At 44.4% G+C, this 27,547-nt stretch overlaps 2 protein-coding genes and 1 long non-coding RNA gene across 3 annotated transcripts in view; 2 read left to right on the forward strand and 1 right to left on the reverse strand.

Moving 5' to 3' along the window:
* The window catches only part of LOC120909614 (zinc finger protein OZF-like), a 713,034-nt gene that overhangs the window by 547,556 nt on the left and 137,931 nt on the right, over positions 1-27,547 (reverse strand). The gene's annotated exons all lie outside the window — the stretch shown is intronic.
* On the forward strand, positions 1,520-26,034 carry LOC120909815 (zinc finger protein 420-like). The gene is made up of 4 exons (XM_040321544.1): positions 1,520-1,567; positions 3,256-4,233; positions 15,297-16,046; positions 24,682-26,034. The coding sequence occupies exons 1-4, from the start codon at positions 1,520-1,522 to the stop codon at positions 25,447-25,449; spliced, it is 2,544 nt and encodes an 847-aa protein (XP_040177478.1). The 3' UTR covers positions 25,450-26,034.
* On the forward strand, positions 6,388-21,147 carry LOC120909693. Its single transcript, XR_005741355.1, has 3 exons — positions 6,388-6,424; positions 20,929-21,030; positions 21,110-21,147. It is a non-coding gene; the product is annotated as an uncharacterized LOC120909693 (long non-coding RNA).

The following is a 27,547-nucleotide window of genomic DNA, read 5'->3' on the forward strand; positions in this document are numbered from 1 at the left end:
GACCTGACCGGAGAGGTGAGGAGGATTCTGGGAGGTCACATGACATCACTCTTATCTCTATTAATAAAACACAGACCTGACCGGAGAGGTGAGGAGGATTCTGGGAGGTCACATGACATCACTCTTATCTCTATTAATAAAACACAGACCTGACCGGTGAGGTGAGGAGGATTCTGGGAAGTCACATGACATCACTCTTATCTCTATTAATAAAACACAGACCTGACCGGAGAGGTGAGGAGGATTCTGGGAGGTCACAAGACATCACTCTTATCTCTATTAATAAAACACAGACCTGACCGGAGAGGTGAGGAGGATTCTGGGAGGTCACATGACATCACTCTTATCTCTATTAATAAAACACAGACCTGACCGGAGAGGTGAGGAGGATTCTGGGATTCTAACGTGATATTCCTATTGGTTCTCCAATACAGAGATTTCCTCTTGTGAAGTCAGGTGATCATATGACCATCACAGTGCCTCCATGTGACTCCCTAAAACCCGAGAGACACAACATGGAGAAGATTCTAGAAGTCACCAAGAAGATGATGGAGCTGCTGACAGGAGAGGTGAGGAGGATTCTGGGAATTCTGGGACATTATCCAGTAACAGACAAGGGATGTGTCTGGATGGTGACTGTATCATTGTGTGTGTCAGGTTCCTATAAGGTGTCAGGATGTCACTGTCTATTTATAAATTTAGAGTGGAAACCTCGGGGATGATAATATTGATGTTAAAGAAGAGTATAAAGAGGAGTATGGAGTGATTGAGGAGTTCTCAGAAGGACACAAGGATATGATGGAGCCACCTAATACCAGGAACCCACCAGAGAGATGTCCCCGTCCTCTGTATTCCCGGGATTCCACACAGGAAGGTCACACCATCCCTCAAAACGATCAGGTTGGTGAGATGGAGCATCTAGAACCTGGAGATGATATGTGGATTTATTATGTGAGCTTATATTTTACAGATATTATTTTCTCTCATTCTCTTGGTTTAGAGGGAAGATCTGATAGATATCAAAGTTGAGGTTAAATCAGAAGAAGAGCAAGAAGAAGAGACGTATGTGAGGGATGATCAGCAGTCTATGGAGGAGGATGGAATAACGGGGACATTTATAGAGGAGGACACTCCTACAGAGATCAGCACAGGTGGGTCATTAATACTAAATCTATTCATTCACCCATACTGCTCACTGATTGGGCCAGAGTAGGGTGGGGACTGGGTGACATCAGCCTGTAATCCCCTGGTCACTTTCCTGAGGTGTGTTCCCCGTCCTGTATTCCTGTATTTCTCTTGGTCTTTTGTCCCATACCCCGGGTCTAGCTAGATCTCAGACAGGACAATTCTCCCAGGTTACTTGCTTTGTTATTTGCTGGTTGTGCCGGGTGGAGGGATATGTCTGTATAGTCTCAGACCCAAGTCACCGAGTGCAGTCTCAGGAGATGGGAGGCAGCGGTGTGGGATCTTTGCAACTTGTCTCCAGTAAACATTTAATCCACCACTGATTATTAATTTTATGGGTATTGACCATTACATAGTCCCTACCATTTATATACTCTATATTGTACATTACATACTCCTGACCCCTGCACTATATACTCTATGTTGTATATTACATAATTCTAATCCTATATAGTCCTATCTGTTGTATCTCATACAATATGTTGTACATTACATAGTCCTGACTTCTCCTCTCTCCCCTCCACCCACTGCTATATATACACATAATATGTATTCTCTTTTGTTACACCCATTTCCTACCAGCTGGACATTTTATATCTGATGATGTGATTGGAGCACAGACTTTTACATGGTGATAATAATGTGATAACTTCCTCCAACTTTGGAACCTTAAACAAAAAGTGATAATGAGGGAGGAGTCAATAACCCAATGATGGAGGTCTTCAGGATCAGTCCAGTCTTCATCTTGGTTGTTCTCCCCCATGCTCACTCTCTGACCTCTAGTGGGGCTCAGCCCTGCTGTTATTCATGACTAAATCATGGACTAAATAAGGAAGTGCAGGACTTCTTGTGTTGGGAAGATGGCAATGAGTGATAGAGGGGGTGGGGACACTCGTCCTATAATCCCCTCATCACTGTCACTCCTATAAAAGACAGTTCTCATTGTTTCCTCACTCTCTGACTAAGGTCCATGAATAAATAAATGGTCTGGTAGGAGATCAGAGGAGCCATTTACTAGTTACCTTGAGGGGGGAATTGTAAGATCCTCAGAGACAAAGCTGCCTGATGTGGGCGGAGTCCTGGTTTAGGGGAACCAATCAGCTCATGTCTAGTAATAATCTTTGTATTTCTATTTTAGTAGATGGACGGGAGATGAGGAAAATCTCAGAGGATTGTCTCAATTTGTCTACAGACTGTAAAGTAGAAGATGAGGACATCACACAGTATAGTCCAGGAGAAAACCTGACTACCTCAAATGTCCATCCGGCACCACACAGCGTAGATGGACCATCGTATTCCTCTTATCCTGAGGAACCTCAGACTGTGCGGGACCGTGCTGGACCATCGTATTCCTCTTATCCTGAGGAACCTCAGACTGTGCGGGACAGTGCCGGACCATCGTATTCCTCTTATCCTGAGGAACCTCAGACTGTGCGGGACGGTGCCGGACCATCGTATTCCTCTTATCCTGAGGAACCTCAGACTGTGCGGGACAGTGCCGGACTATCGTATTCCTCTTATCCTGAGGAACCTGAGACTGTGAGGGACGGTGCCGGACCATCGTATTCCTCTTGTCCTGAGGAACCTCAGACTGTGCGGGACGGTGCCGGACCATCGTATTCCTCTTATCCTGAGAAACCTCAGACTGTGCGGGACGGTGCCGGACCATCGTATTCCTCTTATCCTGAGGAACCTCAGACTGTGCGGGACGGTGCCGGACCATCGTATTCCTCTTATCCTGAGGAACCTCATACTGTGCGGGACAGTGCCGGACCATCGTATTCCTCTTATCCTGAGGAACCTCCGACTGTGCGGGACGGTGCCGGACCATCGTATTCCTCTTATCCTGAGGAACCTCAGATTGTGCGGGACGGTGCCGGACAATCGTATTCCTCTTATCCTGAGGAACCTCAGACTGTGCGGGATGGTGCCGGACCATCGTATTCCTCTTATCCTGAGGAACCTCAGACTGTGCCGGATGGTGCCGGACAATCGTATTCCTCTTATCCTGAGGAACCTCAGACTGTGCGGGATGGTGCCGGACCAACGTATTCCTCTTATCCTGAGGAGCCTCAGACTGTGAGGGACGGTGCTGTCATTCCAACACATAAGAGGTTTTCCTGTCCTGAGTGTGGGAAGTGTTTTAATTTTAAATCCAATCTTAATGTACATGAAAAGTCTCACATTAGGGAGAAGCTGTATTCCTGTCCTGTGTGCGGGAAATGTTTTTCAGACAAGTCTAATTTTTACACACATCAGAGATGTCACACAAGTGAGAAACTGCATTCATGTTCTGAGTGTGGGAAATGTTTTGTACAAAAGTCAGAACTTGTTGTACATCAAAGATCTCACACGAGGGAGAAGCCGTATTGTCCTGAGTGTGGAAAATGTTTTTCTGACAAATCCAACCTTGACAGACATCTGAGAACGCACACGGGTGAGAAGCCGTATTCTTGCTCTGAGTGTGGGAAAAGTTTTGCACAAAAATCTGTTCTTGTCACACATCAAAGGTTTCACGCAGGGGAAAAAGCATATTCATGTTCCGAGTGCGGGAAACGTTTTGTAAAAAAATCAGATCTTGTCACACATCAGAGGTCTCACACGGGGGAAAAACCATATCCATGTTCGGAGTGCGGGAAATGTTTTGTAAAAAAATCAGTTCTTGTCAAACATCAGAGGTCTCACACGGGTGAGAAGCCGCATTCCTGTCCTGAGTGCGGGAAATGTTTTTCGGCTAAGTCACATCTTTCCAGACATCAGAGGTTGCACACGGGTGAGAAGCCGTATTCCTGTGCTGAGTGCGGGAAATGTATGTCAAATGAATCACATCTTTACCGACATCAGAAATCACACACGGGGGAGAAGCCGTATTCCTGTGCTGATTGTGGGAAATGTTTTTCCCAGAAGTCCCATCTTTCCAGACATCTGCGATCCCACACAGGTGAGAAGCTATATTCCTGTCCTGAGTGTGGGAAGGGTTTTTCAAGGAATTCAAATCTTTTCAGACATCAGAGACTGCACACGGGGGAGAAGTCACTTCCCAGTCCTAACTGAGGGAAATGTTCCTCACTGAAGTCCTGTCTTCCTGTACATCAGGTGTCCCACACAACCCTCGAGGTGTATTAGTGAGTGCGGGAAATGTCTTGTATATGAATGTTGCTGGACATGTGGGGAAGAAGCACACCCTGATATACACCTCAGATATACTCCATGGCTGATCTTCATCATGTAAGAAACAGTTGATGAGGAGATCAGAGATCACCAAAGAGATGGATGAAGTGTTGTACCGTGTTGGCCATTGATAGCAGGAGAAAAATAAAAATGGAGTCATTACCTCTCATTGAGTACATTTTGTTGTGTAAACTCTTGCAAGAGGTCTGTGTTCTTAAGTCGTCTTCCAGGACGAAACGCGGGATTGGCAGAGAGAGGTGGAGGACACTGAATAGAAGCCAGTGGAGGGAGTGGCAGAAAGGGGTGAAGGACACTGAATAGAAGCCAGTGGAGGGATTGGCAGAGAGTGGTGGCACACACTGATAAAAGATTGGTAAGATGGATGAGTCTGGCAGCAGTATTCATGATGGAGTGAAGGAAGGATAGCCTATGTAAAGGTAAGCCAAGCCATTAGGAGGGAGTTGCAGTAGTCGGGTCGAGAGATAACAGGGAATGAATTAGAAGCTTAGTGGTGTCAATGGTTAAGAAGGGCGTATCTTGGAGATGTTGCGGAGGTTAAGGGTGCATGATTTGTACAGGGATTGGATGCCCAGATCCTACACCACAATAGAAATATGTGTATTCCAGAATGTTTAAGGACCCATTCACACGAGGCGGACTCCGTTCCTACGGAGTCCGCCTACTCAGCGGGAGATCAGTCCGCAGATCTCCGCTGAGCCGACGGATGACAAGCTCCTCTCTGCTCACTAAGCGGGGAGGGGCTTGTCGGGCACCGCTGTCTCCTATGGAGCGATCTGATGAAAACAGACAGCATGTCCGTTTTCATCAGATCTTACCCGATCCGCATGGACGAATGGGGACGTGCCCCCCCATATGTCTGTTTTTAGCGGATCGGATAGGGTCGGATGTCAGCGGACATGTCTCCGCTGACATCCGACGCTCCGTAGGATTGCATGGAGCGGCTGTTCAGGTCCGCCGGCAAAACTGACAGGCGGACCCGAACGGTCCGTCGTGTGAATGAGGCCTAACAATCAGCAGATAAAGATACAACAAACACCTGGTGTTAGCGCTTCAATCATCCCGGCACCAAGGTTGTTATGGTGTCAGGATGATTGAAGCGCATTATTATTACAGTGTAATATAAAATGAAATAGTTCAACTCACTATAATTCAGAATGAGTGGAAGCCCCGATTGTGTCACTTGCCACCAGGTGTCCCCAGAAGAGTCTCTCCTTACATCAGGTGTCCCCAGCGGAGTCCCTCCTTACATCAGGTTTCCCCAGCGGAGTCTCTCCTTACATCAGGTGTCCCCAGCGGAGTCTCTCCTTACATCAGGTGTCCCCAGCGGAGTCCCTCCTTACATCAGGTGTCCCCAGTGGAGTCAATCATTTCATCGGAAGTCCCTAATAGAGTCCCTCCTTACATCAGGTGCCCCCAGCAGAGTCCCTTCTTACATCAGGTGTCCCCAGCGGAGTCCCTCCTTACATCAGGTGTCCCCAGCGGAGTCCCTCCTTACATCAGGTGTCCCCAGCGGAGTCCCTCCTTACATCAGGTGTCCCCAGCGGAGTCCCTCCTTACATCAGGTGTCCCCAGTGGAGTTCCCCCTTACATCAGGTGTCCCCAGCAGTGGAGTTTCCACTGCCATTACAGAATAACAGAAGTAACAGGCCGAGTTAATCAAGATGGAGGCGGAGCCAACCGGAAAGCTACAATAGAAATTGAGCTGCGGCGCCGTCCACACCCGGCCTATTCCACAACGCGCTAAAATCTGAAAAAAGGTCCAAATCCCGGGAACGTCCCGGTAAATTTAGGACAGTGGGCAAGTATGCATCTATAAGGATATACAATACACACACAGCAGAAGGCCGTGTTCACACAATGAGACTTTTCTTGGGGCTTCAGTTTATCTAAACTACTCAAGGAGATGATCTTCTCACTGCTACCCAGACAGGAAGTCTCTTTAGAAGACAGGAAGTGATGTCAGGTACACAGACAGGAAGTTCTGGGTGAGAGGTGAGTCAGGAGGAAGTAGAGAGGAGACGTGTTGCTGGAAGTGGCAGCAGAGGAGGTAATAAGCTCTTATTTTCTATTTACACCCAGTAACCCCCCCCCCTGTCATGTCCGTCCTCTTCCTCCATAGTCACTGTGACGTCTTTTATCTCCAGCAGATGCTGATACATACATACGTATATATCGTGGAAACCTAGATTAACATCTTTAGGGCCAGAACTATGGTGACCACATTTCCAAACTTCCATTCAGGGAAAATTTTGCCGGGGGTGGTTGGGGTTTGTGTTGAATGTCGTTTCGGGTGAATGACTGATTTGTCGGGTGAATGACTGGTTTAGCACTTATATCATCCCAATACCATGCCTGGAATGTATTTATATTATTACATTGTAATAATAGACCCCCTTCCCTCAGTATAGACCCCTCTCCCTCAGTACGGACCCACCTCTACTAACTATAGACCCCCTCCCTCAGTACGGACCCACCTCTATTAACTATAGACCCCCTTCCCTCAGTATAGACCCCCCCCTCAGTATGGACCACCCTCTACTAACTATAGACCCCTTCCCTCAGTCCGGCCCCCTCTTCACTAAGTATAGACCCCCCTCCCTCAGTATGGACCCCCCTCTCCACTAATTATAGGCCCCTCCCTCAGTACGAACCCCCCTCCACTAAGTATAGACCCCCTCCCTCAGTACAGACCCCCCTCCACTAAGTCTATACCCCCTCAGTAAAGACCCCCCCCCACCAAGTATAGACTCCCCTCCCTCAGTACAGACTTCCCCCCCAGTATAGGCCCCCCCCCCCCCCATAAATACAGACCCCCTCTCCATCAGTATAGACCCAAGACTGATAAAATAGGCCAAGACTGTTAAAAACATTTACAAGAGTAAATAGGTATACAGTGGAACCTCGAATTACGAACATAATCCGTTCCAGGAGAATGCTCGTAATCCAAAGCACCCGTATATCAAAGCGAGTTTCCCCATTAAAGTCAATGGAAACGAAAATAATTAGTTCCGCATTGACTTTAATGGCATGCAATACCGCATGTGGCCAGAGGTGGGGGGCGCCGGAGAGCTTCGGAAACACCCGGAAAGGGCCGAGGACACCTCGGCTGAACTCAGGAATGGAGTATTTCCGAGATTTTACGAGCATTTCCGAACGGCTCCGGCTGGCGCCGTTCGACTGCTCGGCTCCGGCGCCCAATGGCCAAACGCGGTGTTGCACACTGCTTTGGCTTGAATCCTGCTCATTTTGCAAGACCACACTCGCAAACCGAGTCAGGATTTTTTAAAATACAGTGCTTGTATTGCGAATCGCTCGTTAACCGCGTTACTCGCAATCCGAGGTTCCACTGTGCAAGCTCATCACATAGTGTAAAGCGTCCAGCGGGAGGTGCTCCCTGGATTCTCCTATCAATGTGTCTCCTGGCTGGCCAGTGGTGTGGAGCTGCATGTCAGGCACCCTAGAGAATTCGCTGTGCTATTAGAAGTGCCCCCTTTCTGCTTTACGTTCCATCAGTGGTGTCAGAGGAAGGAAAATCCAGAGGGAAGTAGAGGAGCTAAAGCGCCTCTTAGGGGGTAGTAGGGCTTAAGGCCCTTAATGGAGTACTCAGGTTGCATGATTCTAAAGGATCGTACTAGACATGTGCAATTTTTTTTCGTTACGAATACGTTTTCCGTCAATTTTCATTATTTTAGTTGATTCGTTAACATACGAATGAACGAACGGTTTAGCGCAATTAATAACGATATTTTCAAAATAACGAATATGGAAAACAACAAAGATACGAAAGAAGAAAGAAACGAAAACATAGAAACAACGAAAATTCCGAACCCAAAAAAAAAAAATTATTACGAAAAAAAAAAAATGAACGAAAATGCAAACTTACTAATATTCGAAGACCGAAAAGAAAACAACCGAAATGCCGAACAAAGAATAAAAAACGAAAATCAAAACTAACGAAAAATGACCAGAGGTGATGCGGACGTGAAGGACGTGACGTGGTGAGGGTGGGAGGTGCCGGAGCACTCCATGGCGCGAGGCAGCGAGCGGCGGGGATCCGAAGATACCAGCAGCCGTCCGGAGGATGACAGCGTGAGAGGCTGACATCCTGAAGACCGGAGCCGGAGACGTAACCCCGCAAAATACGATCCTTGCCAAGTCAGGACCCGAGACCCAGGACGCACCTGGGACGCAGGTGAACAGGTGGTGACAGCGGCGATCCCGCGGGCTCAGGCACAGCTGCTGCATACGAGGAGGAAGAGAGCAGCAGAGGAAGTCGGAGCAGCAAGGCGGGCTCAATGCGTGGGTCCTGAGGTTGGGTGAGACGCTCAGTAGAGCCGAGTTGGGTCGGGTGCCTTCCCGATCCCCCCCTCCCCCCCGGGGATACCCCCCCCCCCCTTTCATAACTTGTCTGGTTTGGTGTGAAGGAACTGTGTAATCAGCTAAATCCCATTCGTGAGGTATAATTTGAAAGAGCTTCTGGGGAGATCGACAGAAACATATGGTCAATGGACATAGTATTTTTAGTTCTGCTGTAAGGAAGGATCTGCTGTGAAATTTAATGAAGCAATGGACATATTATTTTTAGTTCTGCTGTAATGAAGGATCTGCCGTGAAAATTAATGAAGCTAGTCATACTAATGGCATAACTATCACCTTCTGATATATTTTGAAAAGGGAACTGTAATGGACAGATGCGCAAGAGGATTCTAATTAGTTAGTCCCCCTGGATAGGCAGCCCAAGGGACGGACGCTAGGCAGAGATTCCGGGCAGAACCTGTGAACTAGGCACCGGAGATTGAGTGGCCTGATGAGGAGGAATTCATATGTTACAAAGGGGGGCCATAAATGCTTAAGCTTTTTGGACATCATCTGTGAAAATCCTACAGGTGACTGAGAGAGGCGGGCATAAGGCTGGTAAAATTCCTGCGCTTAAGACAGTGCCCTAGAACGGGAGACAGGGAAATGAAATATTAAGAGCTCCCCTGTCTTTATGTCCCCCCCGAAATATTTATACTACCAGTCTTAATTTTGAGAGAACTGAGACTTAATCTGGACTGCAACATAATGCAATATGTGCCTTGTCTTAGGGAACTGTGATAATATGCAAACATTTCCTTTGATCTTGGGAGTACTGATAAGGATTAGGGGCTGTGGCATAATGCAATAATTGCCTTGATCCTGGGAGTCCGTATAAGTTAGTCTGGACCGCGATGTAACGCAGTGACCAAAGAGGAAGAGAGATAAAATGGTGTGAAGCCTTGAACTGACTAAGGAGTGCAAAACCCTCATACATTGTGTGGCCATAGTATAAAATTCCACAGGACTGTAGGGGAGCATAACCCAGTGTAGAGACTCTGGGCGGGGGTATAATGGTTACGGACAAGGTGGCTAGCCTATAGTAGTCTACCACTTGATTTGGTGGACATTCCAGAGCAAGGAGGAAAATACCCCTAAACTACACCACTGGCACACCCAGCATAAGAGGATAAGCGGGAAGATACGGCAGGACTGACCATAATAGTTATTGAGTGATTGGTACAGATAAAACCTGAATGGGAAAAGGGGTAGACTGGCAGTGGTGACACCTCCGCACTGGGGTCCCCCCTTTCATAGGCCCCTCTTTACGGACCTCTCTCTTGTTGCTGCTTTCAAACTGGGGAAGAGAATAAGACCCTCCAATAAAATGAATAAAGCTACGAGAGGCGGTACTACTAAACCAACTAAGAATAATTCGGGGAATAGCTCCATTCAGCAATATATGACTCAAGAAGGGACCCTTAAAAGTCCAGGACTCGCAAAGAAGACTGAAAAGAAGAAGAGCGATAAAAAGAAAGGGGTAGATAGTGCGGAGAGCTCTAGAAGTGAAACGACACTAGAAAGCGAACAAGAGCAAACAATTGCAGAGGAGCTAGCCCAAGATACACATCCCCCTACAAAGGCAGAGATGAGCGCAATGTTGCAGAGGATGGAAAACGTCATGGAAAATATTATAAAGACAGAAATTAACAAGGTAAGAATAGATCTCGGAGGGCTGCGCGAAAGAGTGGTCGAGACGGAAAGGAGAATAGAAGAACAGGACCAGGAAATTAACTCCCTGAAAAAGCAAGTAAAGGCCCTGACCGAAAATCAGCGATTGACTGCATATAGGATCGAGGACCAGGAGAATCGCAACAGGCGACAGAACCTCAGAATCAGATCGGTGGTAGAAGATAGGGATGAAGATCTCAGAGATATCATGAATACAATTTTTAATCCCCTACTGGAGAGATCAGTAGAAGCCAAGCCCCTCAAGATCGATAGAGTTCACAGAGTCGGGAACCCCCAACAAACAGAAAGATCTGGTCCTAGGGATGTAGTAGTACGTTTCGGGAACTATATCGATAGAGCAGAAATTTGGGGACGGCTTAGGGGGAAACCCCCCCTGAAATATAGAGAGACTGAACTACAGATATTTTCTGATTTGTCGAAAGAAACGCTAGAAAGGAGAAGACACCTGAAACCCCTCTTAGAGCAGATGCGGGCACAAAACATAAAATATCATTGGGGTTTTCCGGCGTGCCTTATAGGCATAAAGGGGGGTAAAACTGCACGACTTAGGTTCCCGGAGGAACTCAAAGACTTCTGCTTAAAAATGGACTTGACAGTTACAGATTTACCAGAGTGGGTGGGCTAGTGGGGCATGGGTTAGCCTAGAATATCAGGGGGCTGATCGGGGGGGGGAGGGAGAGGGAGAAGGAGTCAATGGAGTGCATTGAGCACTACCACGAAAGAGGAGCCGAGGATGAAGATGACAAGTCTTCTACCAGCGGCTCCCAGGCCAATAGTGGGCCAGGGAGGGGAGGGGGGGATGGGGAATTGGGAGGGGGGGACAAGGGAGGTGGGGGAAGGGAGGGTAATGGGAGGGGGACCATCTGAACGACTCCACAAGAATTCTTTTCAAACTCAAAGAAAAAAAAAAAAAGAGAGATAAATGACAGATATTAAGTTCTTATCATATAATGTAAAAGGATTAAACTCCCATATTAAGAGACATAAAATTCTTGCCGAACTTACGCAGTATAAAGTAGACATTGCCTACCTACAAGAGACCCACATTACCTTAGAGTCCAATATAAAGCTGTTTTCATCTGAATATCCCGTCTGGTATTATGGAGATACAGTCTCATCGAGATCTCGGGGGGTTGCCATAGGATTTGCAAGAGGAGTTAGATACACACTGGTGGACAGATTGAATGATCCGGAGGGGAGATTCTTGTTCTTGAAAATAAAACTAGGAGAGGAGGACTACACTCTGGCAAATGTGTATGCACCCAACGTGAATTCGGCTAAATATATGAGTAAAATCCTCAGAAAATTAAAAAATTTTGAAGAGGGACATGTGGTGCTGATGGGGGACTTTAACTTCTGTATGTGCCCGAGCCTCGATAGTACGTCCCATGCTCAGGGGAATAACGGTGAGCACCTTAAGCTACTGAAAAAACAAATGATACAAAACCAAATGGTGGATGTCTGGCGAATCCTTAACCCCAAGACACGAGACTATACGTTTTTTTCCCCTGTGCATGGGACGTACTCGAGGATCGACTACGTCCTCGTAGATCATAGACTTTTGGAGAGGGTGGTCGAAGCAAGTTGTGAAATCATAACGCTATCAGACCACGCCCCTATAACCATGAAAATAAGCACATCCATACAAAAACGCATTCTACCTGAATGGAGATTGGATGAAAGTCTGTTGAGAGATGAGGTTGTGGTCGAGAGAGTACAGAAAGAATTGGAATGGTATTTTCGGGAGAATGACAAGGAGGGAATCACAGGAGCAACTCTGTGGGATGCCCACAAAGCGTATATAAGAGGAATATTTATTGCAGAAGGGGCAAAGAAAAATAAAATAAGAAGGAGTAAATTAAAAACACTAAAAGAGGAGATATATAGGCTGGAACAGGAACATAAATTACAGGGCCAAAAGAGGGAAACACTCCGCAAGTTAACTTTAACAAGGGATGAATATAAAGCCCTGGCCGGGCAAGAAACCAAGAATTTCATAGACAGGATAGAGAGTGAAAGATATGTCTGGGGAAATAAACCTAGTAAAAACTTGGCCAGAATGGTAAGAAAAAAGAAAACCAGGAATTTTATCGAAAAAATCAGGAATGGGGATGGGGACTTAGTATACGCGACAAATAAAATAGCAGAATCCTTCAGAAGCTATTACGAAAAACTATACAATGTCCAACAGAAGATCAGGGACCCTGCCGAAAAACAGGATAAGATCAGGGAAGTATTACGGCAAACTAATCTACCGAGGATAGAAGAATTTGAGATGGAAAGAATGGAGGAACGTATTTCTGAACAGGAGATAAGTGAGGTCTTAAAAAATACCCCCAATGGGAAAAGCCCGGGACCAGACGGCTTTACGTCGGCCTACATACAAAGGTTTAGTACTATCTTAGTCCCTAGACTATGTCAATATTTCAATGGGTTGGGGCGAGACTATGAGATGAGTAGAGAGGCATTAACAGCTACGATCACTGTCATTAAAAAAGAGGGAAAGGACAATACGAACTGTTCAGGGTTCCGACCTATCTCACTCCTGAATGCAGATACCAAACTGTATGCAAAAATTTTGGCCGAACGAATGAAGGGGGTGATGACTGCCATTGTCCACCCAGACCAGGTTGGTTTCATACCTGGGAGGGAGGGAAAGGACAATGGGGTCAGGGCACTTCTTCTCATGGAGCAGATCAAAGAAAGAGGAACCCCTGGTCTATTCCTGTCAGTAGACGCTGAAAAAGCGTTTGACAGGGTAGACTGGGGGTTCCTGATACAAACACTAGAATGTATAGGAATTGGCCCAAGGATGATCAAATGGATCAAAACGCTCTATTTCCACCCATGCGCTAGGATCAAGATCAATGGATCTTTATCCGCACCCTTCGAGATGAGAAATGGAACCAGGCAGGGCTGTCCCCTGTCCCCTCTTCTTTTTGTCTTATCATTGGAACCCCTGCTGGCAATGGTCCGACAAAATCCAGAAATATATGGAATAGAGGTTGGAGAAGATGAGCACAAATTATCCGCCTTCGCAGACGACATTTTATTTTATATAAGTAGCCCAAGAGTTACTCTCCCGAAGTTAATAGCTACTTTAAAACAATATGGTGAGGTGTCAAACTTCAAAATGAATACAGAAAAGACGGAGATCTTAAATATCAATATTCTTAAAGAAGAAGAACAATATCTGCGGAAGAAATATAATTTTAAATGGCAAAAAGAAATAAAATACTTGGGAATAAAACTGGCAAATACCATCAAGAAAATATATAGAATACATTTTATCCCCCTGCTCAACGAAATAAAAAGGGAAATTAAAAACATATTCAATAGACCTATTTCGTGGTTCGGGAGGATAAATGTAGTGAAAATGGTTCTCATCCCAAAAATCCTATATAAGTTCCAAATGGTCCCAATATACCTACCACCGTCATTTATTAAAATAATTAACTCCCTCATAATGAACTATATCTGGAATAATAAAAAACACAGGGTGTCTGCTCAAATTCTAAAACGGGCCAACAAAAAGGGAGGATTAGCTGTACCCGACATCAGATTGTATTATAATGCTTTGGTTCTCTCAAGGGTTATAGAATGGGCTAAAGAATCCCAGGACAAAAGATGGATAAATATTGAATGCACATTAGCGAGGGCACAGTTAGGGAGATTAATATGGAATCCACCACAACACAGATCCTTACACACCTCAACACACACAATAACTCATAATGCATGGAGGATCTGGGATAGACTTCACAAACAATTAAAAACAGAATTCAACTCACCCTTTATTGATTTAAAAGAAAACGAATATTTTATTCCAGGGACAAAAGAAGTAGGGGGAAATTGGATCACAAATAGAACACAGTTAAAAGATATAACACTAGATGGCAAAATTAGGACACTTCACGATATTAAATATAGGATTGGAATAAGGGCGCTCGACGAGTGGAGATACTTGCAGTTAGTGTCATTCGTCAAGCGCCTACCACACCCTTTGAGGTCACAAGAGGATTACACCTTATTGGAACAATTGTGTAGTATCGAAAGCTCAAAAGGAAATATATCTAAAATCTATAATTACTTGCAGAAAACGGAAGAGTTGGACACGCTAAAATACATCCAAAATTGGGAAACGGACTTAGGGGTCCATAGGAAGAATCCTGAAAATGACTCACACCTCGGCAGTAGATGTAAGAACTGCCGAGATGAACTTCAAATGTTTGACGAGGTGGTACGCCACCCCAGATAAAATGGCAAAATTCAGAGGGGGAGAGTCAGAGAAATGTTGGAGAGGATGTGAGTCAAGAGGAACAATGGCACACCTATGGTGGGACTGCCTGAAAATTAAAGCTTATTGGAAAAAAATCTTGGCCCTGATAAAGATAATAACAAAAAAAGAAGTGGAAGATAACCCATGGGTAGTTCTCTTTCATGGGGGGGGAGATTCCAGAGAAGGAGTACAAGGGTTCACTGACCCCTCATTTATTGAACGCAGCGAAACGATTGATCCCCATTAAATGGAGAGACGCGAAAAGTCCGCAAATGTGGGAGTGGATCGACTCCGTAGAGGACACTTATAGGAGAGAGAAATTAAAATACGGGAGCTATAAACACAAGGAAGGGGAAAAGGATATATGGGTACCCTGGTTGGAATTTAAAAAGTCCTGGAGGTTCGCAGAAAACCTGAGAGAGGAATAGGAACGCATTTTTTCAATTAAGGGAAAGAGTTCTTATAGTGGAGTCGTGGGGTGGTCAAGGGAGGGGGTGGGTAGGGGGGGGGGGATTTAGTTGGGGAGGGGGGAGATGGGGTGCTGGGTATTTCTTTGTCACGCAGATAAAACCTTTTAAAAATTCCGGTACAGACCTTCTTAGATGAAACCTACCCATTGGCAGGTCCTCAAAATGAGTTCATCACCGAGATGCTGGAGTTTGCTCTGAATAATAACAACTTCCAATTCATGAGCACATATTATCGCCAAATAAGAGGCACGTCTATGGGTGCAGCATGGGCACCCGCCTACGCTTGCCTGCACTTGGGGCACTGGGAGGCAGAGGACGTCTACACGGCATCGATGTACCGCCGCCATGTACTCACCTGGTGGCGGTACATCGATGACGTGCTCATGTTGTGGCGAGGCACCACTGAGCAGCTTCGACTGTTCATGTGTGAACTGAATGATAATCAACGCAATATACGCTTGACATACACCTCGCACACACAAGAATTGTCGTTCCTCGACTTGAAAATCAGATTAGAGGAGGGACAAATTAATACCAGCACCTACCGCAAGGACACAGCTGCGAATACGCTGCTCCATGCCACAAGTCACCATCCCGCTTCGCTCAAAAATGGAATTCCAATAGGACAATTTTTGCGCATCAAGCGCAATTGTTCCAAACCAAGCGACTACTATCGCGAAAGTCAAGACCTTTACAATCGATTTCGAGAACGCGGGTACTCACATAGACAAATAAAAAATGCCCGCAAAAAAGCAGCAAATAGGGAGCGCAAAGAACTACTTACAATCAAAAGTGATCCAACAGACAAATTACCCCAAAATTCCGTTCAACCTATACGGATTATTACTCCCTTTGGAATACAGTGGGAGGAAGTAAGGACTGTCCTCGAAAAACATTGGGGCATTCTAACCAATGCCCCACTATTGGCAAAAATAGTAAGTGATAAACCAAAGCTTGTGGCACGTAGAGCTCAAAACATTGGTGATAGGCTAATCAGATCAGAATACACACGGGTTCCTGATCCTACATGGCTTACAAATTACCCTCGCTCCCATGGTATGTTCCCCTGCACCAAGTGCCACATCTGCCCATATGTCGATCGAACGTCCAGATTCGAGGACTCTACGGGAAGGAAATCTTTTGAGATCAAGGGCCTAATTAATTGCCTTACGGAACGTGTGATCTATATGATCACATGCCCGTGTAATAAAATTTACATTGGGAAAACGAAACGTCCCCTGAAGATACGAATTGGCGAGCATTTGAGGGAAATAAATGAGAAAGAAAAAAATCCAGAAAAGCCCCTAGCAAAACACTTTGCCCAATTCCATAACCGCGATTCGCGAGGACTAACAGTAAAAGGCATTTACCAGCTAAAACTATCTAGCCGACGTGGTGATTTTGACAAAATATTGTTACAAAAAGAAAAACTCTGGATTTATCGTTTAAAATCGCTCATGCCGGCCGGCCTAAACACAGAATTAAATTTACAGGTTTTCTTGAATCCATAGTTCATTCACTATAAGTTAGCTTAGAACTAAAAACTTAACTTTAAATTACCTCCTTGCGAAATCTGATTAGTGTCCAAATGTATTGATCATTTAATGACCCATTTGATACTATTTCATAAGCATTATAACAACAGCTCCTTCTAGCTCCTCCTCTAAAAGATTGTATACAAAAAATTGCACTATTTCATTATATGTCTATTGTCCTTTGGTGTTTCCTTACTGTATTCTTTAACACTAAACAAGTTAATCATCTTTACCAACACAACAGTTCTTATTTTGCGCCTTATAATTAACAACCTTATCGTCTAATTGTGCTCTAATTTTTGCTTCATTTTTAGTAATAAAGAGTCACGATATTATACCTTTAAACTTTTGTTTCAGTATGATACTTACGGCACAATCTATTATTATATCTGCCTGAGAGAGAGAAAAAAACTACCATTTAAAAATGACAATTTAAGCTGATAACATAGTCAGCACTGATGGCTATACTTCAGACATTTATAACTTCGTTCTAGTAGTGCAAATCTATACCATAGGCTGTTCCATCCAAAATTCAAAGTTCCTTCACATTGGCGTATTGCACTGTGCTAATCATTGATACAAATTGAAGAATGATTGCCATTGTAGCCTGACACCAATCAAGACATCAACATAAAACACCCATTGACTAACTGTGCAGCACGTCCAGGAAGAAGCTACGCCACTAAGCACGGCGAAACGCGTCGACGTCACAGCTCGACGCCCGCTACGCCTATACCGGTGTTTAGCCGGCTGACGGGAGAACGAGGGAACGGCTTCTTTTGAAAGAACAGCTTAGAAGCCGACGTTACAACTCGAACCCCGCTACGCCTATACCGGCGTTCAGCCGGCTGACGGGAGAACGAGGGAACGGCTTCCTTTGAAAGAACAGCTTAGAAGCCGAGGAACCGAGGAGACGTCTTGCGACAGATAAACTATCCGCAAGCTTACTTCAAAGCACATATGTCATCTAGTGCCTATTGTGCAGCCTCGTCAATAACACACTGAAGGGGGAAAAAAAAAGGAATTCTGCTGGTAAACTTGCTACAAAATAACCATGGATGTCGTTACAAACTAGATGAACAACAAACACAGGTCGGTAATTTTACCTATATAAGATCGGATGATCAAAGACCAAATTGCATCTATATCAAGGTAACGAATGGAAATATAACAGCAAGCAGTATAATTGTACTGATACCTTAATATATGCTATGGACAGCAGTTCCCTATGATGCCTGATTTGTTGCTTGTCATTTAAATGATACTAACAATACTATCGTATTACCAGAAACCAATTTACAAATGAAAATCCAACGGATACTTCTAGCAATTCCTATAAGATCTTCTTGCTTGATCAACCAATTTTGATACTGGTTACTTAATTGATACTAATTATACCAACAAAGTATCACTGTCATTCTTGATACCAATACAGCTAGAACTTTTTTCAGCTATCCAGTATCAAATCCATCATTTTTTGGTATAAAATTATTTATGGACTTCCATCCAATTTGTAAATATCATTGTACAATATTTTTAAACAATTCTGGGTATTGACAAACACACGGTACACTACATATTTTTCTCCCCTCTCCCTATCTCCCTAACCACTGGTTCACCCACCAGTTAATGCATCAATTTGATATCACAGTGTCATATAACGTGGTGAGACCTTTTTCCCATATATGATCACCAAATACAGAGTCCCCATGATTCTTGACCGGGCTATTTAAAAATTGTCACATTTTTATGATGCATGTCACTGGTGTGTGAACTTTATAGCGCGCGTAGACGGGCGCCGTTAATTGTAGTCTTTGTTAGTCTTGTCAGTCTTGTTACATGTGTTCAGGAACTTTAAACATTAATTAGATAATTTTTTAATCGCACGAATTGTGCTAAATAAATTTAATAATTTGATATATTTCTAATCAAGTCTCTTGGTCAATTACTGCTACTAATAGTAACCCTCTTATCTAAACTCTATAGTTTTCCCTTAAACTAATTCCCATCCCCCAACTCATCTATTTCATTAATTTATTTTTTACTATAAAAGAGTGAGTTTTAAACGGTGGAAAAAAAAAAAAAAAAAAGATAATACAAAAACAAACAAATAAATAAAATAAAATTAACAAGTATAAAAATTGGCATAAGAAATGCACCACAAATGATGCTAATCCAGATGTAGAGACGGAATTATGAATAAAATCATGAGCAAGTCTCTCGCTGTGGTGAAGTCTGAAGTGGCAAAAAAAAAAAAAAAAAAAAAAACTAACGAAAAATAAATTACGAATCTTCGGAAAACGGAAATAAAAACAACGAAAATACGAAATAATGTAAATTAGCTTTCGTTAGTACTGAAATATTTCTGGACATTGACCAATAGCCACTGAGCGCTGTCCCTTTCCTCTGAAGAGGTTTGTTCCTTCCCCCAATCAGCTTCTTTCTCATTACCTCCTGGCTCCTTGTGTCTTTTTCTGTGTTAGACTGCAGTGCATCTAATTTCTAGGTTTGTATTTGTAATATCTGACATATTTTAGTTTTCTTCTACGTCAGACTTCATTCTAGACAGGGTGTGTGTGCTAACTAAGACAGCCAAGTCAATCACAGTAAAGTACGAATTACAAAATTACGACGAGTAGTGTGTCGAATAAACGTAAAATGTATTCTAACAGAATTACGAATGCAATAAAATCTACAAAAGTACGTTTTTACAATCAAAGGAAATTAGACACGAAAATACGAATGATCATAAAGCAACGAAGATATATTTCTTACGAAAATACGAACGCGGCATGATGGAAAATATAATGTAAATACGAATAGCAAAACAACGAAAATTAAACCAACGGAAAAACGAAGGAACGAATAAAATCATTTTAAAAATACGAACGCGGCAGAATACAAAATATAACGAAAATACAAATCTCGATTCAACGAAAAATAAACTCACAGCAAAAAACGGAAAAAAAAGTGTTACGAAAATACTAAAGAGTACGAATACGATAACTAACGTCTTACGAAATTACGATGCCTTGTTTACGCTTGCCTCTCCCCGTTCTGCAGCTCTGTGACACGATCGCGGGACACCGGCAAACATCTCGGTCATGGAGCTTGCGGCAGGGGCCAGCGTGGCGCGAAATTCAAAGCAATGTATATATACTTTGCGCAGCCATGCCATTCTGCCAACGTATATCTACATGGCGCAGTCGGCAAGTGGTTAACTAATGAAACCACCACCACCACCTTCCCTGTTATCTCACACCTTGACTATTGCAACTCCCTCCTCATAGGCCTACCTCTCCATAGGCTCCTCCCCTCTTCAGTCTGTCACGAATGCTGCTGCCAGACTCATCCACCTTACCAACCGTTCAGCGTCTGCCACCCCATCCGCCAATCCCTACACTGCCTTCGCCTAAGTGTCCTCCACCTCTCTCTGCTAATCCCTCCACTGGCCTCCATTCAGTGTCCTCCACCAATCCCTACACTGGCCTCCGATCGCCCAGTGAATTAAATTCAAATACTAACAGTAACATACAAAGCCTGTAACAATTCTGCCCCGAGCTACATGCCCAATTTTGTCTCCAAATATCATCCTCTCTACTCCTCTCGGTACCTCCTGCTCTCAAGCTGTTCCATTGTCTTCTCTTCCCATGCTCGAATCCAGGACTTCTCCAGAGCCTCTCCCATCCTCTGGAACTCTCTACCTCAATCTGATTGCCTATATCCTGTTTTGGCTGCCGTTAGGCGATCCCTGAAAACTCATCTATTCAGGGACGCCTATCGCACCTCCAGGTAATCTTTTATCACTTCTATCACCTCATCCCCCATAGTCACCACTTGCCCCATCCTCTTAGATTGTAAGCTCTTCTGAGCAGGGATTTTTAACCCTCTTGTATTTTATCTATACTTTCTCCTTTTTAAAATGTAAACTGTTGGTGGTATATAAACTCTGTATAATAATAAGTTTGTTCTCATGGAGCCAGTAGTTCTTCAGTGTTCAACACACCTGCTATTACACCCCTCACATCCACATCCTATTGCTGTGTAACCAACCTGCAGTATTGAGAACCCTGTGTGCCATGTATCTCCCTTTACAAAGTAGCAGGCCAGTACTGTCACAATGGATATATAATACATAGACACAGTGTACCCCATGATTTTTCCAGAGTTGTAGTTCCTCTGAGCTCCACAAAGTGGTGATCTTCTCACATCTACCCAGACAGGAAGCCACTATGAAAGACAGGAAGTGATGTCACGACAGGAAATTCCATGTGGTTTGAATTAGAGAGGACAAATTGCTCGACCTGGCAGAGCAGAGGAGGTAATAAGTTATTATTTTATATTTACAAAAAACTTCAAATAATTCCTACTTTAATTTGCCAAACTGATCTCTCTATAAGAAAGCTTACAAAAATAAAATGATGACGCAAATGAGGATGGAGGAGGACCGGAGTCACATGACTAAGAAGATACTAAACCTCACCCTGGAGATCATCTACCTGCTGACCGGAGAGGTGAGGAGGATTCTGGGAGGTCACATGACATCACTCTTATCTCTATTAATACACAGACCTGACCGGAGAGGTGAGGAGGATTCTGGGAGGTCACATGACATCACTCTTATCTCTATTAATAAAACAGACCTGACGGGAGAGGTGAGGAGGATTCTGGGAGGTCACATGACATCACTCTTATCTCTATTAATAAAACACAGACCTGACCGGAGAGGTGAGGAGGATTCTGGGAGGTCACATGACATCACTCTTATCTCTATTAATAAAACACAAACCTGACTGGAGAGGTGAGGAGGATTCTGGGAGGTCACATGACATCACTCTTATCTCTATTAATAAAACACAGACCTGACTGGAGAGGTGAGGAGGATTCTGGGATTCTAATATGATATTCCTATTGGTTCTCCAATACAGAGATTTCCTCTTGTGAAGTCAGGTGATCATATGACCATCACAGTGCCTCCATGTGACTCCCTAAAACCTGAGAGACACAACATGGAGAAGATTCTAGAAGTCACCAAGAAGATGATGGAGCTGCTGACAGGAGAGGTGAGGAGGATTCTGGGAATTCTGGGACATTATCCAGTAACAGACAAGGGGTGTGTCTGGATGGTGACTGTATCATTGTGTGTGTCAGGTTCCTATAAGGTGTCAGGATGTCACTGTCTATTTCTCCATGGAGGAGTGGGAGTATTTAGAAGGACACAAGGATCTCTACAAGGACGTCATGATGGAGAATCAGCCGCCCCTCACATCACCGGGTAAGAGGAGACTTTATTGTAAAGGAGAGAGCAGTACGGAGGCTCCACCTAGATCACGGGTGTCAAACACAAGGCCCGCGGGCCGAATCCGGCCCTCCAGGCCATTTTATGTGGCCCTCGCACCTCTCCGGCCCTCCCCTCCAGACCCTTTTATCTGCTTTCAAGCAATGCATCCAGCTTCTTCCCAGAAGCAGCATAAGGAAGGGGGGGGGGGTAAACTGTGATGTAAAAGAGAGTTGGGGACTCAACTTCTGATAGTGGGGGGGCTCTTAACATCTAATGTAAGTGGAGGGGATCCGCTGGACATCTAATCTTAAAGATACAACCGGCCCTTTTGAGTGCCATCATAATGCTGATGCGGCCCACGATGAAATTGAGTTTGACACCCCTGACCTAGATCCCCCTTGATCTGATAAGGAGCCACTGATGATAATGGATCCTCTGTTCTGCCACAACTCTTAAAACCACTCAGTCCCCACTGACACACCCAGTGTCGCATTGCGCATGCATCGCCCCACTGCCATGACTTCTGTGTCCACCAGACACTGAGTTTTGGCTCCCAATACCCGGCCGCTTTCAGCGACTGAGGGATCTTATGGTCGCTATGTCAACAAAGCTGTTATGAATGAATTTCATTCGTAACAGCTGTGATTCCTATAGTGATACTGTGATTGGACCATAGCTATCACATAGCACCCTGTACCATGTGATAGCTGTGGGCCAATCAGAGCACACAATAGTAAATCACAGCTAATATGAATGTAACCCATTCATGACAGTTCAATACATTGCTGTTAAAGTGATCATCACTGTAACAGCAATCAAAGTGTAAAAATAAAATCCCTGATTACCCCCAGAGTTGCAGTGTCACTTTATATATATTTAACATGCTGTCACCAGTCAGAACCCCTGATTGCCACCACAACAGTCATCTAAAAAAATACTCTTTGTTGTACATTACATACTCCTGACTTCTGCTCTCTCCCCTCCACCCTGTGCTATATATACACATTGGGCTAGATTCACATAGATCAGCGGATCTTTAGATCCGCGTGATCTATGTGATTTAAGATCCACTGCCGCAAGTTTGAGAGGCAAGTGGCTAATTCACTAAACACTTACCTCCAAACTTGCTGCGGCGGATCGTAAATCCCCCAGCGGAATTCAAATTCCGCGGCTAGGGGGAGTGTACTATTTTAATCAGGCGCGTCCCCGCGCCGATTTAAATGAGCATGCGCCGTCCGCGAAATTTCCCGGCGTGCATTGCTCCCACTGACGTCGCTAGGACGTCAGTGGTTTCGGCGTGAGCGTAACTTGCGGCGCGCAGGTTTCTGAATCGGCGTACGCAAACGACGTAAAAAAAACAAAAATCGAAGCGGGAACGACGGCTATACTTAACAATGGCTGCGCCTCATAGAAGCAGGGGTAAGTATACGCCGGGAAAACCGCTTACGGAAACGTCGTAACAACACTGCGTCGGGTCCGCGAACATTCGTGAATTGCCGTATCTCGCTGATTTACATATTTCTCAGTGTAAATCGGCGAGAACGCCCCCCGCGGCTATTTTTAAATTGCAGTTAAGATCCGACGGTGTAACACAGTTACACCTGTCGGATCTTAGGCATATCTATGTGTAACTGATTCTATGAATCAGTCGCATAGATACGACCAGCCTAAGTCAGAGATATGACGGTGTATCAGGAGATACACCATCGTATCTCTCTGTGAATCTAGCCCATAATATGTATTCTCTTTTGTTACACCCATTTCCTACCAGCTGGACATTTTATATCGGATGATGTGATTGGAGCACAGACTTTTACATGTTGATAATAATGTGATAACATCCTCCAACTTGGAACCTTAAACAGAAAGTGGTAATGAGGGAGGAGTCAGTAACCCAATGATGGTGGTCTTCAGGATCAGTCAAGTCTTCATCTTGGTTGTTCTCCCCCCATCCTCACTCTCTGACCTCTGGTGGGGCTCAGCCACGCTGTTATTCATGTACTTAATAAGGAGGTGCTGGACTTCTTGTGTTGGGAAGATGGCAATGAGTGATAGAGGGGGTGGGGACACTCGTTGTTTCCTCACTCTCTGACTAAGGTCCATGAATAAAGAAATGATCTGGTAGGAGATCAGAGGACCCATTTACTAGTTACCTTGAGGTGGGAATTGTAAGATTTTCAGAGACAAAGCTGCCTGATGTGGGCGGAGTCCTGGTTTAGGGGAACCAATCAGCTCCTGTCTAGTAATAATCTTTGTATTTCTATTTTAGTAGATGGATGGGAGATGAGGAAAACCTCAGAGGATTGTCTCACTTTGTCTCCAGACTGTAAAGTAGAAGATGAGGACATCACACAGTATACTATAGGAGAAAACCCGACTACCTCAAATGTCCATCCGGCACCACACAGTGTAGATGGACCATCGTATTCCTCTTATGCCGAGGAATCTCAGACTGTGCGGGACAGTGCCGGACCATCGTATTCCTCTTATCCCGAGGAACCTCAGACTGTGCGGGACAGTGCCGGACCATCGTATTCCTCTTATCCTGATGGTGCCGGACCATCGTATTCCTTTTATCCTGAGGAACCTCATACTGTGCGGGACGGTGCCGGACCATCGTATTTTCCTTATCCTGAGGAACCTCAGACTGTGTGGGGCGGTGCCGTCCTTCCAACAGATAAGAGGTTTTCCTGTGCTGAGTGCGGGAAGTGTTTCCGTTTTCGTTCCAAACTTAATGTGCATAAAAGAACTCACACAGGTGAGAAACCACATTCCTGTCCCGAGTGTGGAAAATGCTTTGTCGAAAAATCACAACTTGTCAGACATCAAAGGTCTCACACGGGGGAGAAGCCATATTCCTGTCCTGTGTGCCGGAAATGCTTTTCAGATAAATCCAATCTTTACAAACATCAGAGATTGCACACGGGTGAGAAGCCGTATTCCTGTTCTGAGTGCGGGAAATGTTTTATGCAAAGAACACACCTTGTCACACATCAAAGGTCTCACATGGGGGAAAAACTCTATTCCTGTTCTGAGTGCGAGAAATGGTTTCCAATGAAGTCCCAACTTTACAAACATCAGAGATCTCACACAGGTGTAAAGCCGTATTCCTGCCTTGTGTGTGGGAAAGGTTTTTCAGATACGTCCACTCTTTACACACATCAGAAATTGCACACGGGTGAGAAGCTGTTTTCCTGTTCTGAATGTGGAAAATGTTTTGTAGAAAAATCCACACTTGTAAGGCATAAAAGGTCTCACACCGGTGAGAAGCCATATATCTGTCTTGAGTGTGGGAAATGTTTTTCACAGAAGTATATTCTTAACAGACATGAGCGATCTCACACGGGGGAGAAGCCGTATTCCTGTTCTGAGTGTGGAAAAAGTTTTGCAGATAAGTCTACTCTTTCCACGCATAAGAGATCTCACACGAGGGAGAAGCCACGTTACTGTCCTGAGTGAGGGAATTGTTCCTCACTAAAGTCCTGTTGTCTTGTACTGTATATCGGGTCCCACATAACCCTCGAGGTGTATTAGTGAGTGCGGGAAATGTCTTGTATGCGAATGTTGCTGGACATGTGGGGAAGAAGCACACCCTGATATACACCTCAGATATACTCCATGGCTGATCTTCATCATGTAAGAAACACTTCATAGACCTCAACCGTAGCTTGACCTTTTGACTTAGATGTCCTATTGAATGAATAATACAACAGTGCCATCTAGAGGTTAGATTGGTAAATGTTTCTCCCATTGAAACACAGTATTGAGAAAGGGGGGACCACACGCTTGTGGGGATAATAAAACTTTCCAAATAAAAAAAGTTGATAAGGAGATCAGAGATCACCAAAGACATGGATGAAGTGTTGTACCGTGTTGGCCATTGATAGCAGGAGAAAAATAAAAATGGAGTCATTACCTCTCATTGGCTGAGTAGATTTTGTGGTGGAAACTCTTGCAAGAGGTCTGTATTCTCAAGTCGTCTTCCAGGACGAAACGCGTTAACCCCACCACTTAAAAGGCTGCCCTCTAGGCATTTTAAAATAAAAATGGAGTCATTACCTCTCATTGACTGAGTACATTTTGTGGTGGGAGATTTCACAAACACTTACAGGTCTGTTTTAAAAAAAAAAAAAATAGTTGAATATATGTGACACGCATTCGCTCAGCTGTGACACATTTTAGTTTTCTTTGAGTTGTTATTTTTAATAAAGGACTTGTCCCAACTGTGTCTGTGTGTTTTTAACAATTTTTTTACACTTTCTTTGTGAAACCGTAGAGGTACAATGTACACCGTTACCAATTCACATAGGGGGGGGGGCGGAATCCGGGGGTTAAAGGGGGCTTGCAAAGTACGATAAGCCTGCAGACCCCCACAACCACCAGGCAAGGGTTGTGGGGATGAGGCCCTTGTCCCCATCAACATGGGGACATCCTCCCCATGTTAAGGGCATGTGGCCTGGTATGGTTCAGGAGGGGGGGCGCTCTCTTGTTCCCCTCTTTTCCTACAGCTTGCCAAGTTACGTGCTCGGATAAGGATCGGGTATGGATTTTTGGGGGGGCCCCACGCCATTTTTTTAAATTCTGGTTCGGGGTTCCCCTTAATATCCATACCAGACCTGAAGGGCCTGATATGGAATTTGGGGGGGACCCCCACGCCTTTTTTTTTTGGTTCGGGGTTCCCCTTAATATTCATTCCAGACACAAAGAGCCTAGTAATGGACTAGGGGGGGGACCCCATGCTGTTTTTCAATGACTTTGATCTGTATTGCCGGGACCCGACAATTCACGAATAGCCGCGAGTGGTTTTAAATTACTTTTTTCCTTTAGAAATGAGACTTTGTGCAGGGACTGTTCTAAACATGGGAAACAAGCGCTACTTTACAGGCATACTATAGACACCCCCAGGTATGAAATTTAAAGGAATATTTCACTTTTATTTTTTCACTTTAAGCATTATTAAAATCACTGCTCCCGAAAAAACTGCAGTTTTTAAAACTTTTTTTTGCATTGATACATGTCCCCTGGGGCAGGACCCGGGTCCCCAAACACTTTTTATGACAAAAATGTGCAAATTAACCTTTAAAATTAGCACTTTTTATTTTTCATGTTCGTGTCCCATAGACTTTAACGGTGTTCGCGCGTTCGAACTAATTTTTTGCATGTTCTGGTGCAAACCGAACCGGTGGGTGTTCGGCTCATCCCTAGTGCAGAGGTCAGGAGTATATCTTACTGTATATAGCACAAGGTACAGAGGTCAGGAGTATATATTACTGTATATAGCACAAGGTACAGAGTGCAGAGGTCAGGAGTATATCTTACTGTATATAGCACAAGGTACAGAGGTCAGGAGTATATATTACTGTATATAGCACAAGGTACAGAGGTCAGGAGTATATATTACTGTATATAGCACAAGGTACAGAGTGCAGAGGTCAGGAGTATATATTACTGTATATAGCACAAGGTACAGAGGTCAGGAGTATATATTACTGTATATAGCACAAGGTACAGAGTGCAGAGGTCAGGAGTATATATTACTGTATATAGCACAAGGTAC

The sequence above is a fragment of the Rana temporaria genome, chromosome 8, assembly GCF_905171775.1.
Source record: "Rana temporaria chromosome 8, aRanTem1.1, whole genome shotgun sequence".
Taxonomy (NCBI): Eukaryota; Metazoa; Chordata; class Amphibia; order Anura; family Ranidae; genus Rana; species Rana temporaria.